This window comes from Macrotis lagotis, chromosome 2, assembly GCF_037893015.1.
Source record: "Macrotis lagotis isolate mMagLag1 chromosome 2, bilby.v1.9.chrom.fasta, whole genome shotgun sequence".
In the NCBI taxonomy this organism is placed as follows: domain Eukaryota; kingdom Metazoa; phylum Chordata; class Mammalia; order Peramelemorphia; family Peramelidae; genus Macrotis; species Macrotis lagotis.
The window spans coordinates 316,620,414-316,637,128 of record NC_133659.1 but is presented as its reverse complement, the minus strand read 5'-3'; the positions used below and the strand labels follow the sequence as shown (position 1 = coordinate 316,637,128).

At 45.2% G+C, this 16,715-nt stretch overlaps 1 protein-coding gene and 1 non-coding gene across 2 annotated transcripts; one reads left to right on the top strand and one right to left on the bottom strand.

Annotated features, from left to right (window-relative positions):
• Window positions 1-14,799: 14,799 nt before the first annotated feature.
• TRNAW-CCA (transfer RNA tryptophan (anticodon CCA)) lies at window positions 14,800-14,871 on the bottom strand. The gene has a single exon. It is a non-coding gene; the product is annotated as a tRNA-Trp (tRNA).
• A 237-nt stretch (window positions 14,872-15,108) lies between these two features.
• On the top strand, window positions 15,109-16,465 carry L2HGDH (L-2-hydroxyglutarate dehydrogenase). Its single transcript, XM_074220820.1, has one exon. The coding sequence runs from the start codon at window positions 15,125-15,127 to the stop codon at window positions 16,433-16,435; it is 1,311 nt and encodes a 436-aa protein (XP_074076921.1). The 5' UTR covers window positions 15,109-15,124; the 3' UTR covers window positions 16,436-16,465.
• Window positions 16,466-16,715: the final 250 nt, after the last annotated feature.

Sequence of the window (16,715 nt, the reverse complement as noted above, 5' to 3'; positions counted from 1 at the left end):
CCCGGCCCAGCACGCCCGCCCGCTCCTCCTCCCGCCGCCGCGGGGCCTCGCGAGCCGGGACGGGCCGCCGGAGCCGCAGGCCGCAGGAGCCAGAGGTGCGCCCAGCCCGCCGCCCCGCGCTCTGCCTCCCGCCGGCGCGCGCGCGCTCTCGGCCCCCGCGCCCACGCCCCAAGAACGCGCCTCGCCGTTGGCCGGCGGCGGCAGGAAGCGCGGCGCTCATTGGCCCGCCGCCGCGCGCGGGGCCCGCCGGGGGCGCGGCTCCCCCCGCCGCACACGCAGTTTGAAAGGCGCTGGGGCGGGAGCGGCCGCTGGGCCCCGGGGCTCCTGCCCGCGCCGGCCGGGCCCGGCGGACGGTCCGCGGCTGCGCCCGCGGGGGCCCGGGGAGCTCCCCGGAGCGGCGAGGAGCCCCCCGTGCGGGGGCCCGAGGGGGCCCGAGGCCGGCGCAGGGTGGGCGGCCCGGAGCGGGCAGTGCCAGAGCCGATGCCGGGCCGGGGGCAGCGCCAGCGCCGCCGGCCGCCGCAGAGAGCCTTGTCATGGGAGATGGCCGACCCTTTGTGCTGCTTCTCCCTCCTCGCGTCGTGTCCCGATTCATTCTTGTACAATAGGGCGAAGATGGAAATGTGTTCACACACACACATATGCACATACTATACATATATACACACATACTATACATATATATACTATACATATATATACGTACTAGACATATAGATATATATATACTCTACACATATACACGTACTATACATATATATACACGTACTAGACATATATATATACTACACACATATACACGTACTATACATATACATATATACTATACACTACTATGCATATATACTATACATATATACACATACTATACATATATATACTATACATATATATACACATACTATACATATATATATATATACACATTATATATATATACATATATATAGCCTGTATTACTGTCATGGTGGGGATCCTCAAGGTGAGATAGAAAATGGGGTTTTTTTCTTAAAGATTTTGAGTTTTGAAATTTTCCCCCCCCCAATCTTACTTTGCTCCCCCCCCCACAGAAGGCAGTCTGATAGTCTTTACATTGTTTCCATGGATACATTGATCCAAATGGAGCGTGATGAGAGAGAAATCATATCCTTAAGGAAGAAACAGAAAGTATGAGAGAGAGCAAGATCAGACAATAGGATATCAGGTTTTTTTCTTTCTAAATTAAAGTTAATAGTCCTTGGTCTTTGTTCATACTCCAGATACAGATGGTATTCTCCATCGCAGACAGCCCCAAATTGTCCCCGATTGTTGCACCGATGGAATGAGCAGGAACTCAAAGTCTTACAGAAAACATTGAAAATTATCTTTACGTGTAATTGAAAACATTAAAAAAAATTGGCTGAGGTCCCTTTTACAGAAGAAGAAACCAAGGCACACAGTTTGGGGGACTTAGGTACTTAGGGTCACTTCAAGGAGGGCAGATGACATCCTGGGTAGGGAACTGGTCCCCGCCTTGGCAGAGTTGAAGTGACCCTGAAGGCAATTTTCCAGATGAGGAAACCAAGGCAGAGGAAGTTAAGTGCCTTGGAATTGTAGGATGGGGCAGCTAGGTGGAGCAGTGGATAGAGCACTGGCCTTGGAGTCAGGAGGACCTGAGTTCAAATTCGACCTCAGACACTTAATAATGACCTAGCTGTGTGGCCTTGGGCAAGCCACTTAACCCCATTGCCTAGCCAAAAAAAGAAAAAGAAAAAGAAAGGGGAGGATGTGTAAAGCACTTTGTTAGGTATCATTAATTATACTTGATCACAAAGCAGGGTTCTGTGGGATATGGTATCAGAATGGTTTTTTTTTAAACTTCAACGAAACATTTTTGAAAGAAAAAATCACTTGAAAAATTGTGACTTTCCGCATAAAGCCTTCTAAGTACTCTTCAACTTTGAACAGGACATTACTAATTTTCCTCAAATATAATTGTTTTGAACCATTGATGATTCAGAACAAAGCCTCCTTTAAAAAAAAAGGCAGCAGTTGGGCTGCAATCTCATTTCCTGTGTATCCCACCACCACAGAATGACAGCATAAGTTCTATGTAGGCCACAGAAAGTTTGAAGAGCACAAGTTTTTTAAAAAAAAGAATTACAGAATCCAAGGCCCATTAAAAGCATAGTTAACTGACTTGATTACTAAGTCTAATACCCTACACAGCCTGGAGAAAACCAGGTTATAAACATGGATCCTTATGAAACTCTTAATCCAGAATATAAATCTCGTGAAGGAACAAAAAAAAGATCTATTTTTAAAAGTTATATGGGCAAACAAGTGATAATGATCATATGGAGATGGCCATCCATTATGTTATAGGCAGGGCAGGCAGCTGGACAAAATTACCAGTTCCACTAGGGTAATTTATGTGGACTAAAATTCTCATGGTAAGAATGGAAAGAAGTTGAAAGGAATTTTCTTCCTTTAAACCTGAGCTCAGGGAACAGAAGCTCAGCCAGGCCAGATCAAATGCAAAAGACCTGTAGATGTGTCAGGACCAGAGATGCCCTTTTACACCCTCACATCCATTATGACTCTTGCCCATACTCTTTTCTAGAACTCTTTGGGATCTACCCGAAGTATGTGTGCTGGGGCCTTCTGCACATTCTCTTGTCATCCCGAGGATACCAAGGGAGCATGTGTGCATGTAGACCACGGTTGTGACTCACTGCTGGTAAGAGACGGGCCCATTTGTATGTGGTCATATCTGATGACATCCTTTATACTGGAACCGCTGTGTAACAACTCTTTGTCCTGTGTGATCCACCATGTTCCTCTTTGGAAGATCATCCACTTAACTTCTGACCCCAATTAGTCTCTAAAGATTTAATCAGACTGGTCTGCACTGCCAAAATAGGGGCCCTACTTTGTGTTATCTGATGGATATCCCAAAGGCATCCGGCAGGAGGACAGGTCATAGAGAATGAGGCTCCTGGTCAAGGTGGGGGAGAGGCCATGTGGTGGCTTTAGATAGGATATCTGGTATAGAGTCTGGCATTTATATACAGTATATCTGGTTTAAGTTTAGTACTTATTAACTGTTTGACTGTGGGTAAATCATTTAATCCCTGAGACTTATTTCTGTGTTTTGTAAAATAAGAATAACACTTGCACTATTTATAGGATTGCTGGAATGCCACAGTGCTATTGTGATGATAGTATAATTTTTGCTAAAGCTTGATAACCCTCCCAGAATCCTAATCCTCTACTGTTTTGATATGATGACGCTCGTCCGTCATTCTCAAGGAAGGTGATGACATCCAGGAGGTGATGTATGAATTGAATTATAGAGCTGTGCTAAGTCACCAGCCCCAACTTCTCCTCCAGAGCCATCATGCGTGTCAGGGGGCTGGCTTGAATCAGAATGCTAGAGATGGTCCTGGATGCGAGGCGGTGACAACAGCTAGGGCCAAATGTCTGAGGCTGGATTTGAACTCCTGAGTCCAGGGCGGATGCACTATTCACTGACTGCACTTACTAACCTGCCCAAACTCTTTTGATAGAATAATTTGGTCCTGCAGTGACAAAGTATCTACTAATGTTTCACAAGGACTCTCCTTTGCCAGCTGGTTAATCCCCAGGGAACATGCTTTATCCTGCTACACCCATAGGGTAACCCGCACCTACTGAGCCAGAGATTTCTCTGAATAGATATTCAATAGAATGCCCGTAAGGCCAACCGTCAAGGTCTACAGAACACAAAGGAAAAATATAGTTTAGCTGTGTAAACATGGAACAGCTGTCCCCCAGGTCTCTTCATGACCTAAGTAAAAGCTCATTCTCACGTCTGAGATCATTTAAAATGTTACCACACAGGCGTCCCCATGCTTGCTTAGCTACAGCCTTTTGTGGTTATCCATCTTCAAAATAAGTCGCTCTAGGAATTTCTGTAGAAAAGAGTTGGAATGCTAAAAAACTCTCCCAGGTTTTTAAAATTGATAGATTTTTTTTTAAAAACTTTTTAATCTTTATCCTAGTCTGACAGGTGGGGTTTTTGTGTTTTCAAGGAGGACTAGCACCTTTCCTGTGAGAGCTGCTTAGCCACCTTTGGATTCTGTCTTCACCTGTGGCCCCGAGAAGCTGCAGCATCCAAAGCAGCCACACACCAGTAAAACCATCTCGGCAGACAGGCTAAATTAGGCTGAAGGTAATCAGCAGGCCTAAAACCTGTCAGTGAATTAGGGAGACGTCTTCCCCATATGAAGACTTCCCCTAGTAGAACGGTTGGAGAACAATCTTCTTCTCTGGCCATTCTTCCCTTGTGATACTTATCTAAACCTTCAGGAATAGATAGACATACAATTTCAATGAATATTAATTTTCAAGAATAACACCAAAATTAAAGACAAAGATCAGAATAAGTATTAAGTACCTAGAATATATTTGGAGCCATGTTACATTTGGGAGATACAAAAGTGAATTGGTTTCAGCTCTGAAGGAGATTACATTCTAATGAGGAAGGCAAGGTATATATACAAAATCTATACAAGGGAAGAGAGGGGACCAACAGCTGGGTGGATCACAATGTCTTCATGGGAAAGGCAGTATTTGAGCTGAATTTAGAAGGAAACCAGAGACTCCCAAAAGGAGAGACGAGGAATAAAAACATCCAGGGCATGGGGGCAGCCAGAATAAAGAAATGAGATGTGAGAAAGGCAAATAAGACCCCATGACTGGAGGGGATGTGAAGGAAAGTAATTTGTAAGAAGACTAAAAAAAGTAGGAAAAGGCCAGGTTGTAAAAAGTGGGATTATTAGGACATGATGGAAGTATTTTAAAAAATCAAAGAGCATTCAAGACAAAGGCTTTAGCTTCTAAACCTCTGTGGTTTCATAATAGCTAAGTCTTTTTTTTTTTTCTGGCTTCAGACTTGTAATTTTGTTCTTGAGTTGGACTCTTCATGACACCATTTGGGAATTTTCTTGGTAAAGATCTGGAGGGGTTATTTCTTTTGCTTGTTTTACAGATGAGGAAACTGAGGCAAACAGGATTAAGAGACTTGCCCAGGGTCCTACAGCTAGTAAGTGTCTGAAGCTGGATTTGAATTCAGGTTCTCCAGACTACAGAGAAGGAACTCTATTCACTATACCAACCAGTTTGGTAAGCCTCTGAGGTCCAATTTGAAATAATGAAAGTGAGTGTTTCTGACTCCAGGCCTAGTGCACTACTTAGTTACACTAGTAATTTTAATGAAGATCAACAAATTATCCAGAGGATGGTAGGTAACCAGAATCAGTATACAGGGAGCTTTCCCTGGTAAAACTCTCACAATACTAACATGAGAGAGACCATCTATTGACACAGAGAAATGATCTCTGGACCAAGTGGCCCTGGGTTCAAGCCTTGCCTTTACACTGGCTTGTGTGACTCTGAGGAAGTGACTTCACTTCTCTGTCCCTAGAAATTCTCAGATATAAATTTCACAATTTATAATTTAAGATTGCTCGATGTCGATAGAACATTCTGACCCTGCACTCCCTGTACCGATGAAATCACAGATGTGGTTAACACAAATGAACAATGTCATCTTCTCAGGGACGACCATGACTGCAGTTCTCAGAGATCACAACAGGGCAGAGTTTTGGTGTGAGGTGTTAGGAGCAGGCACCCCAAAGGGTTATTTACCCAACCTGCTATCCCAGGCAGAGGGTCCCTACTGTTTCTGAAAAGCACGGTCATACCAGCTGACAAGCCCATACCAGGCCCACCACTTGTTCATAATGCAGGCTGGCTTCAACCACCATCACATGCCCTTCAATATCCTTTACCATCATTCCGTGACTTTTGCCTTCTCAAGACTGATCCTGCCAGACCCAAACTGTTCTTTCACAACCTCTTCTTCTTAGTTGTCCAGCCTCTACTAAGGACACAGATGGTGAAAGATCTTATCTTACTTCAGATTAATGAGATCCACCCACTTTTCTAGTCTGTACAGTGTTCTGCTTTATTGTGCTTTGAAGACATTGTGACTTTTTTGTTTGTTTGGAGGGCTTTGTTTTTGTTTTATTGTTAAAGAAATTGAAGATTTGTGGCAACTCTGACTCAAGGAAACCAATCAGTGCCATTTCATGTTCTCAACATCGTGTCTCTGTCACATTCTGGTAATTTTCTACACATTTCAAAATTTTTCATTACTATGTCTGTTATGATGATCTATGACCAGTGATCTTTGATGCTGCTATTGTGATTGTTTTGGAGTGCCACTAAAAAGGACCATATAACATGTTGAATATAATCAATAAATGTTGTATATTGTTCTGACTGCTTCAGCTACCAGCTGTTCCCCCTTCCTCTGGCTTCCCTTATTCCCTGAGACACAACAGTATTGAAATTAGGCCAGTTAATAACATACAGTGGCCTTTAAGTGTTCAAGTGAAAGGAAGAGTCAATTGATATGGCATTGCTGTCTTATTTAAGACATTGCCACAGCCTCCCAGCCTTCAGCAACCGTCACCCTATCTCAGCAGCCATCAACATCAAGGCAAGACCCTCCACCAGCAAAGGTTCACATGATGGTTGGCTTTTTTTTTTAGCAATAAAGCATTTTTAAATTAAGCTAGGCATACTGTCTTTTTAGTCATAATACTGTAAATATAACTTTTATACATACTGGGAAACCAAAAAAAATGTGTGGCTCACTTTGTGATATTTGCTTTATGGCAGTGATCTAGAGCTGAACAATATCACTGTGGAAAATCCCCATATCTCTGAAATATGCCTGTAACTGAGAAAGGATGTTAACCAGAAAATGATCAAAGACCAATAGTGCTTTGAGACTACTCTGATGTTGAATCATCATTTTACATCTTTGATTCTATATGTTAAACAGCTCTGAATTTACTCAACTATACCACCATCAAGGTGACATCTTTCCCAAATGTCCTACAAGGATATGGTGAGAAATTATCAGATGCCTTTCCATTAATTTAATAAGTGCATTCCAAAGGGAGAAAGTAAAGCTGACATCTAGATGGTCCTTTAGGATTTGCCATGTCCTTTTACAAATCTCAAATATTCTTATTTAAGAAGTACAACAACCCTGCAGAATGATGAACCTCAGCTGTATTATCACCAAGTTACAGATGTGGAAATCAAAGTTGAAGTGGTCAACATTCCCCATGATCCCACAGTGAATTTTTTAAGTGATAGAGGCAGAATTTGAACCTAAGTCTTTGGGAGGCCAAGTTCAGCAAACTGTCTGTTGTGCCATATTGTCCTTCCTGAACTTCATTAATAAAATGTGTTTTCATTTCTGCCTTTATATTTCCAATTTTGTCTAGCATGTTTCCTGGTTGCAACCAACATTTGATAGTTTAATAAATTATTAACAACTTTAGTTTCTAGATGACCTGATGCTGATGATTTGCACCCCAAAGGTCACCCCTCTGGAAGTCACCAATGTGGCCCCCAAAATCCAATTTACAGCAAACAAAGGCAGAGCTCTGAGAACTAATCAATTTTTTAAGGATACCTAAGCAACTGGATCCAAGATTCTCCTCTGCAGTCTAGGAACCTTCTTGAATTCTTCCAGTTTTTATAAATATTGACAGATTACTAAAAATGGAATGAGGAAATTCAAATCATAATCAGTCAATTCTAGAAAGGGGGGGGTAGCAGAGAACTCAGGGACACGTCCATAAATCACCAGTATTTCATCAATATTTAGTCATCAGGACTATGGGACTTTCCACAAGCAGTTATTTTTTTTTTTTTTTTACGTTTTTGCAAGGCAATTTGGGTTAAGTGGCTTGCCCGAGGCCACACGACTAGGTAATTATTAAATGTCTGAAACCAGATTTGAACCCAGGTACTCCTGACTCCTGGGCCGGTGCTTTATCCACTGTGCCACCTAAGCGTCCCCTTTTTTTTTATTTTTTTATTTTTTATTTTTTTTCCACAAGCAGTTATGAGGTGTGAAAGAATATAGAAAATAGGGAAACAAAGGTTTTTTTGGAACACAGCTCTTGCAGTACAAAGACTGATACACAAGTTGAAATGAATCTCTGTAACAGGTCTGTATGAATAAATCTACAATCAATTAAAAACAACATAATCATCAATACACAGCGGGTTAATTAATCCCACCTTACACAATTATTCTGTTTACTAAACCAAACTCAGTTCAATTTGTCATAAGTAAGAGACAATCACTGGTACCCATAAATCACCGTAAGTTGAATAAATGCTGATTAAATATTGTAGAGGTATCCAAATTATTCACACCAAGTCTTTATCAGCTCTGACTTTGCCCTTCAAACCTCAGTTTTTCCACTCTATCTTTCTATTGTTTCTCCCAGTGAAGCTTCTAGAGAACTGGGTTTGTCTCAATTTTATTATTTGTATTCTCAGGGTTTAGTAATACTATAAATATAGTATTTATAATCCCCCCCCCATTCTTCTTCCCAACACTACTGCTTTCCAGAAGGCTTGGTGAGTTATCTTTGACCATTAGGAGGTAAGCTCTTTGAGGGTAACAACTATCCCTCTTGCTTGTATTTATATTTATAGCAAACTCAATAAATGCTTAATAAATATTCTACCAGGTCTGATCCTCACAACAACACTGCAAGCTAGGGGTAATGATTATTATCGTTTTACAGGTGAAGAAATCGGCCAAGAGACATATCCAGGGTCACACAGAATATGAGACAGAACTCATGTTTTATTGATTTCATGTCCAACGCTATCCACTGCTCCATCCTGCTGCCAAAATAGGCACTTAATAGTTTTTCTTTCCTCACTCATGACCACTTTAGTTCTTATTACTAACATACCATCTTTTGACAATATTTAGAATTTCTATCAGGAATATAAATCAGACTCATCAGTCTATACAATATTTTGAAGCATCTACCTTCTTTCTCATTTTAAAAAATGAAATATTTGCTCACCTCTGGTCTCAAGGCAACCCTTTTCTCCAGGATTCTTCCAAGAGAGAATACCTGAGAATTAGTTTAGTAATCACATCATATTTTCCTCTAGGGCCCTCAGAGATAGTCCATAAATATTTATCAAGTACCTACCATCTATAAGCACTTTTTCTAAGGGAATCTGAACTTATTAAAATGGTTATCCTTTCCATCCTTTCTAACCTGAAATCAATCTCCTTGGTGGAGAAAAGAGAAGCAAAAGATGAACCTAGGACTTCTTCCTTGGCTAAATGGTTCATCATCTTTCTAGGTATTCCAAGCAAGGATCTTAGCCTTTTCTTGATCGTGTCCTCAATCCCAATTTTAGAAGCCCTCATCATTGTCTTTAACAGAAACTCATATAGACCTTAGATCTCTTTGGGACCTGGCCAATGTTCTATATTTATCATTCGTTATCTGTCCTTGCCTTCATTTGTCTCTTGCTTATTGGTTTTAGAAACGTGACCTCACTTGTAACTTCTGTGTGCAGTTCATTGGATTCTTTAGGCATATTCCCATCTTCTTCTGCATCAAAATTACTTGTCATTCTTGTCAGAATTTAGTTCTGGAGAACTAAATGTCCTCCAGTGCTTCTTGAGCTGACTTTCCCTTAGTCACATCATAAACAAATTAAAGGGACAAGATGGAATAAGTCTTTTGCAATTATGGATAAGGAAGGAATTCACAACAAAAAAAGATAGAGGATCAGAGAAAATAAAATGGACAACTCTTTTTACATATAATTAAAATGTTTTTGCACTAATGAAATTGAAATTAAAATTAGAAGTAACCAGAAAGAATTATATGTAAAAGGTAATGATGGAAAAAAAAATCTGTGTGGCAAGCTTAAGATCTTCTATCCAAGATATTCAGTATACCAAAAGTCTAAAGGAAGTTTTAAGCCATTGAACTGATTCAGATGTATAAAAACAAGAGCCATTCACCAATGGATAAGACAATCAAAAAAACATGAACAGTTTTCAAAAGAAAAATTCAAGTTATCAATAACCATATTAAAATGGTCCAATTGCTAAGAATTAAGAGAAATGGCAGATTAAATAAAATGATAATTTGCTTCAGAAGCATAAGCCTGGAAAAGATGATAAAAAAATGAAAATGGGGGCGGCTAGGTGGCGCAGTAGAGCACTGGCCCTGGAGTCAGGAGTACCTGAGTTCAAATTCTTCCTCAGACACTTAATAATTATCTAGCTGTGTGACCTTGGGCAAGCCACTTAACCCCATTGCCTAGCAAAAACCTAAAAAAAAAAAAAATGAAAATGACATGTTTGAGGGCCTGTGGGAAGACAGGTATACTAATCTGCTGATGGAGTAATGAATCAGTTCAATAGTAAAAAGCAATTTGGAACTGAATCTCCTAAATGAATAAATTGCAGAAACCCTTTGATCCATTGGGCATATATCCCAGAGATTTTACAAAAGAAAAAAAATTATTTTCGTGGTAGCAAAGAATCAGAAAATGTGGGGATCCCATCAATTGGGGAATTTTGGAAAAATTATGGCATGTGAACATAAAGAAATATTGCAACACAAGGAATTGTTTCAAATCTGGTTAAATTTATATGAACTTATGTAAAATAAAGTGACTATATCCAGAAGAATAATATATAAAAACAATAATATTATAGAGAAAAACAACTTATAAAGATTGTAGAGCAATTAATCGGTGCAATGACCCACTATAATTCCAGAGGACCACATGCTATCCATTTCTTGACAGTGAGGCCATGGACTCAACATAAGACAGCAATTTTTGAACATATCATTTTGAACAAAAAAAAAACTGCTTTGCCTGGCTATGTGTATTTATTACAAAGGTTTTGTTTTTCTTTTCTCAATGGAGGCAGGTAGGAGGGAGAGAAGATAAATGCTGTTTAACTGAAAGTAAGAGTTTAATATTAAAAAAATAAAAAAATTAGAATGTTACTTTGAGGATCATTCCTAATTACTATTGTCATTGTAGGTCACATTTATTTAACTCTTTGAGTTTTGTGAAGCTTTTAATATATATTATTTCATACGATTCTCCTATCAGCCTTGTAAGATAGGTGATATTACTTTACTCTTGGGGAAACTGATGCTTAAAAAGAAGGGACTTATCCATGATCACATAGCTAGGAATGAGTAAACAGGAAAAAAAAGCAAAGTGGATAGAGTGAGCACCGGCCCTGGAGTCAAGAGTACCTGGGTTCAAATCTGGCCTTAGACACTTAATAATTACCTTGTAGTGGGGCCTTGAGTAAGCCACTTAACCCCATTGCCTTGTAAAAAAGAAAAAAAAAAGGCATGAATTAAAACAGTATATATCAGACACTGTAATGTGTCAGGGTGTCTTCCTGACTCTACTTCCAGAGTTTTGTATTATGGTTTTAGGAAGAAGGAAAAGGCCTCCCAGGGCCTCCTGGTCCCCTGCCCATTTCCCTCAATATTCCCACAGGCTTCAAATCTGTTCCTTTCTCATAAAACCAGGTTTTTTTTAATTGCACAACTAGAGATAAACATTTAAATGCAAATGGCCTGGGAGAGGCAACCAAATAAATGAGATTCAGTCCAACAGCTGAATGAGTTAAGTATCCAAGAAAATTGTAGTCTTGATGACAACCCATAATCGCCCACTTCTCCCCCTCCAAGAAGAGACTCTTCAGGAGGCCCTGCCCCATTTTTCCAGCGGACACAGGGTTCTCTTGCTCTGCCAGGGTGTTCCCCCATGCAGGGAGACAACCTGATCCTTTGGTGAGGATCCTGGACCTTTGCCTCTGGCCAATAGAAACTCATTTCCCCTCTGGCACAGATGCTGCCCTGCAGGGCTATGCCAGGAATTCCCAGCATCTCCAGCATTATGGTTAGATTTCTCCAGCTCTTCAAGTTCAATCTTATCTTTCACCAGTAAATTTATAGTATGATTCTATATTTCAACCAACCATAGCTGTAGACACCATAGGTCCCACATTTCCTAGGAGAGTATTAATTCTGAGAAAACATAGCACAGGTTTTTCAAAAGGGATTATCTATGTTATGAGAATATATATATATATGTATATATGTATGTGTGTGTGTGTGTGTGTATGTATATATATGTCCCAATTCTTAGTTTGTGGAATTAGGTCTTGGGAGCGCTTTTATCTTTAACTTCTAATTGACTGTTTCCTGGTAATCATGAGCCTTTGGTAATTGTGAGCAGGTCTTTCTGCCAGCTTGCCTTGCACGATAAGAGACATTCTGCTAATTATCCAGTTTTGGCAATGACGGCTCTACTATTTGTACTCTTGATGCCATCCCCTCCTGTCTCCTCTGGCTGCCTGCTCTGAGAATCTGCCTCATATCCCTGTTTTCAACCCTTCCCTACTTTCAGTTTCTTCCCTCCACCGTACAAACATGCGTCTCCAAACTTTTAAAAAAACAAACAGAAAAGCCAACTTTCAGGACTTGATCCTACCATCCCTTGAAGTTGTCATAGGAGTGTGCTGATAGATTTTTTTAAGAGAGGCAGAGAGGGAAATGTATGGCAGGATACACTTTTGAGTTTAATTTGCATTATTCACATTTTTTCTATTATTGTCTTGAGCCAACAAAACCATAAAGGCAATTTTCCAATTTTTAAGGTGTAAATGCTCACACTGACAGTTTAACTTAGCCAGTTTTCTGCTGGCTCCAGCACACTCCCAAATCCCTCTTCTTCCTTTTTCCAGACATACTTGGGAAAAAAAGCTGTTTCTGCTTGTCTCCATTTTCTTGCCTCCCTCTCTTCTCAATCCCTCAATCAGAAGTCTGGCTTCTGATCTTATCACTCCAATGAAGCTGCTGTCTCCAAATCTCCTATCAGTCAATCCTCATTCCCTTTTGACATTGTGGACCTGCTTCTCCTTGTGGACACCTCTGTTCATGCCTACTCTCCTTCTCCCTCTCTGGTTGTTCTTTCTTGGTCTCTAGCTGAATCCTCACCAGTCAGCCCAAGGCTCTCTTACACCTTCACTCCTCTTCTCTCCCAGTGATCTCGGTAAGCTTGTAGTGTCTTTGGAGATTGCACCTACATCTAGTCTGAACAAGATTTTGTCTTTCCCCTGACATTTGCTTTTTGGACATTTCTAACTGGGCATCCCAGTTACAATAGGCATCTTTCCTTATCTTTATCCAAAGCACACTCTTCTCCCTAAATTCTCAGTTTACATAAAACTTCAACATTTTCCTTTCATAACTATGGAATTCTCATTAACTTTTCTCTTTTTCTCATACAGTATAAGAATGAACTAAGTCCATACTGTGAGTAAGGACTGGGCTAAGCTCTGAGAATAAAAGATGGATTATCAATCTAATATACAGTGTCCCCAAAGTCTTAGTGAAGTTTTAAGCTTTAATAGTCTATATATAGTTTAAGACGGGACACCCTGTAAATTGATTCTATCACCTAATATATAATGTCTGTATCAAATCAGTTGCAAATTCTTATTGATTCTAGCAATCATTACCTTTCCCTTTAACTCATAAAGTCCTTTAGTTCAAGCTTTTAACTCTTTTCTCTTGGAATACTGAAATGGCCTCCAAATTGAAATGGTGCCTTAGCTGGCTTTCCAGCTCACCATGAATGCATCCTCTACCTAACTGCCAAAGGGGTATCCCTAACTATAGGTCTGGCTTTGGCACTTGTCAGTGTTTGGCACCATACCAGCCTCTTTATTGTTTGCAAAGCATACATATGCATTAGGCCTCTCACAAATTTCTTGGTTGAGAAAATTTTAGATGCTACCCAAAACAATATAATGACAAGAACAAGATTTTTATGTCATAAATCAAAAGAAAAGTTTGTTATTTTAATGAGAAAAAGTAATCCATAGAGCACTGGCCCTGGAGTCGGGAGGACCTGAGTTCAAATCTGGCCTCAGACACTTAATAATGACCTAGCTGTGTGGCCTTGGGCAAGCCACTTAACCCTATTGCCTTGCAAAAACAAATAGAAAAAAAGGAATCCAACTGATTATTTTTAATTTTATTTTATGATATTGAGGTAGTTTAATAGAGTAATACATGTTGCAAGATAGGAAGGAGAAATTTTACTTATGGGGATGACGTTTGTCCTTCCTTCTCAAAGATGGCCAGGGCAAAGTAGCTGATGTCCAACAGAGCTTCTTTTTTAAAATTCTGTATGATGAAGTGTTTTTTAAAAATGTATTCCCTCATTTTTACAATAGTCTTGTAAAAGAAAACACCACTGCCCCTCCCCCATAAAGATAGACCTCGTGAAAAGTGAGAGAAAAAGAAAACAATTGTGCTTCGGTCTGTAGTCGGACTCCGCTTTTTACGTTTGCTTCCTTTGAAGAAAAGGAGTAAACTGTCATTGGATTCTGTTCTTCCTGTCTGCTCTTTCGCTCCTCCAAAAGCACAATTTGCCGCCTTCAGCATCATTGATTTCTTTTGAACCCCCTCTCTCCCCTATTCCCACAGGCCTTTGCTCTTAAAAAGTTATTAGTCTCCTTCATTTACATATCACCATTTCTGAATGGATTCCTTTGTCCCCCCTCAAATCAATGTTGAAACAGAGCCTAGGAAGAGAAAGTTTAAACTTTGCGGTTTCAACAAGGCGGGCCTTGCCGGGCCGTGCAGTCCCCCCAATCTCGGGGGGGGGGCGCCGTTTTTCCCGTTATAAGGGGTCACGGGGCGTTCTCACTCCTCAGTGAGGTCAATGGCTCCTTTTCATGGTTTTTCCCCTAAAAGTGAGCGGGTTGAGTTTCATCCGTGTCAGCATTCCGGGCCCCAAGGCTGCCGTGCTCGCCGCCGCACCCGAGTCTTCCTCACAGCAACAAGGCCGGCCAAAAGGACGCGCCAAAAAGAGCCGTGACCCCGACGTGATTCGAACACGCAGCCTTCTGATCTGGAGTCAGACGCGCTACCGTTGCGCCACGAGGTCCTGCTGGGCTGAGGCGCGCGCGGGCGCTTACAAGCCGCCGCCCGCCCGCGCATGCTCGTTTCCCCCGCCCCCCCAAAAGGCGGGGCCCGCTCTCCCCGTCCGGGAGCGGAACCCCGGGCTCCCGCGTGACAGGCGGGGATACTGACCACTAAGACTAGCGAGGAGCCGCGGCCGGCGCCGCCCCCCCGCCCCCCCCCCCCGCCGCCGCCGCCGCCGCCGGAAGTCGGGCCGCCTCCTTCCGGTCGCCGCCACGATGCCGCTGCTCCCGGGGGCCGGCCGGGGCCGGGGCCTGCTGGCGCGCCTCGGGGCGCGGGGCTCGGCCGGCCGGGCCGACGCTTACGACGTGGCGGTGGTGGGCGCCGGCATCGTGGGGCTGGCGGCCGCGCGGGCGCTGCTGCTGCGGCGGCCCGGCCTGCGCCTGGCCGTGCTGGAGAAGGAGGCGGGCGTGGCGCGCCACCAGACGGGCCACAACAGCGGCGTCATCCACAGCGGCCTGTACTACGCGCCCGGCTCGCTGCGCGCGCGCCTGTGCGTGCGCGGCGCCGCGCTGCTGTACGCCTACTGCGAGCGGCGCGGCGTGCCCGTGCGCCGCTGCGGCAAGCTGGTGGTGGCGGCCGCGCGCGCCGAGCTGCCGCGCCTGCGCGCGCTGTACGAGCGCGGCCTGCGCAACGGCGTGCCCGGCCTGCGCCTGCTGGCGCCCGCCGACATCCGCGCGCGCGAGCCGCACTGCCGCGGCCTGCAGGCGCTCTGGTGCCCGGGCACCGGCAGCGTGGACTACGGCCGCGTGGCCGCCGCGCTGGCCGAGGACCTGGCGCGCGCCGGCGCCGCCGTGCTGACGGGCTTCGAGCTGCGCGGCCTGCGCCTGGCGCCCGAGCTGCCCGGCGCGCCGCTGCTGCTGCTGCCCGCCCGCGGGCCCGCGCTGCGCGCCCGCTGCGCCGTGGCCTGCGCCGGCCTGCAGGCGGACCGCGTGGCGCGCCTCAGCGGCGGCAGCGCGCAGCCCGCCATTGTGCCCTTCCGCGGCGACTACCTGCGGCTGCGGCCCGAGCGCGCGCACCTGGTGCGCGGCCACATCTACCCGGTGCCCGACCCGGCGCTGCCCTTCCTGGGCGCGCACCTGACGCCGCGCGTGGACGGCAGCGTGTGGCTGGGCCCCAGCGCCGTGCTGGCCTGGAAGCGCGAGGGCTACGGCCGGCTGGACTTCTCGGCCCGCGACGCCTGGCAGGCGCTGCGCCACAGCGGCGTGCTGCGCCTGGCCCGGGCGCACCTGGCCGCGGGGCTGGGCGAGCTGCACCGCGCGCTGTGGCTGCCCGCCGCCGTGCGCCAGCTGCGGCGCCTGGTGCCCGAGCTGGCCGTGGCCGACGTGGCGCGCGGGCCCTCGGGGGTGCGGGCCCAGGCGCTGGCCCCGAGCGGGCACCTGCTGGACGACTTCGTGTTCGAGGGCGGCGCGGGCCCGCTGGGCGCGCGGGTGCTGCACGTGCGCAACGCGCCCTCGCCGGCCGCCACGGCGGCCCTGGCCATCGGCGAGGTGATCGCGGACGAGGCGCAGCGGCGCTTCGGGCTGTGAGGGCCCCGGCCGGCCTCGTGCCCGCCGCGTGCCGCGGGGTGCCACCCGGCCTCGGGCCCGCCGCGTGCCGCGGGGTGCCACCCGGCCTCGTGCCCGGCGCGTGCCGCGGGGTGCCACCCGGCCTCGGGCCCGCCGCGGGGTGCCACCCGGCCTCGGGCCCGCCGCGGGGTGCCACCCGGCCTCGGGCCGCCGCGTGCCCCTCCTCCCCAAACCCCGACAAGACGGAGACCGCCCTGCCCCCCCGCGGCGCACCTGGAGCGGACCGGCTCATTCTGACTCG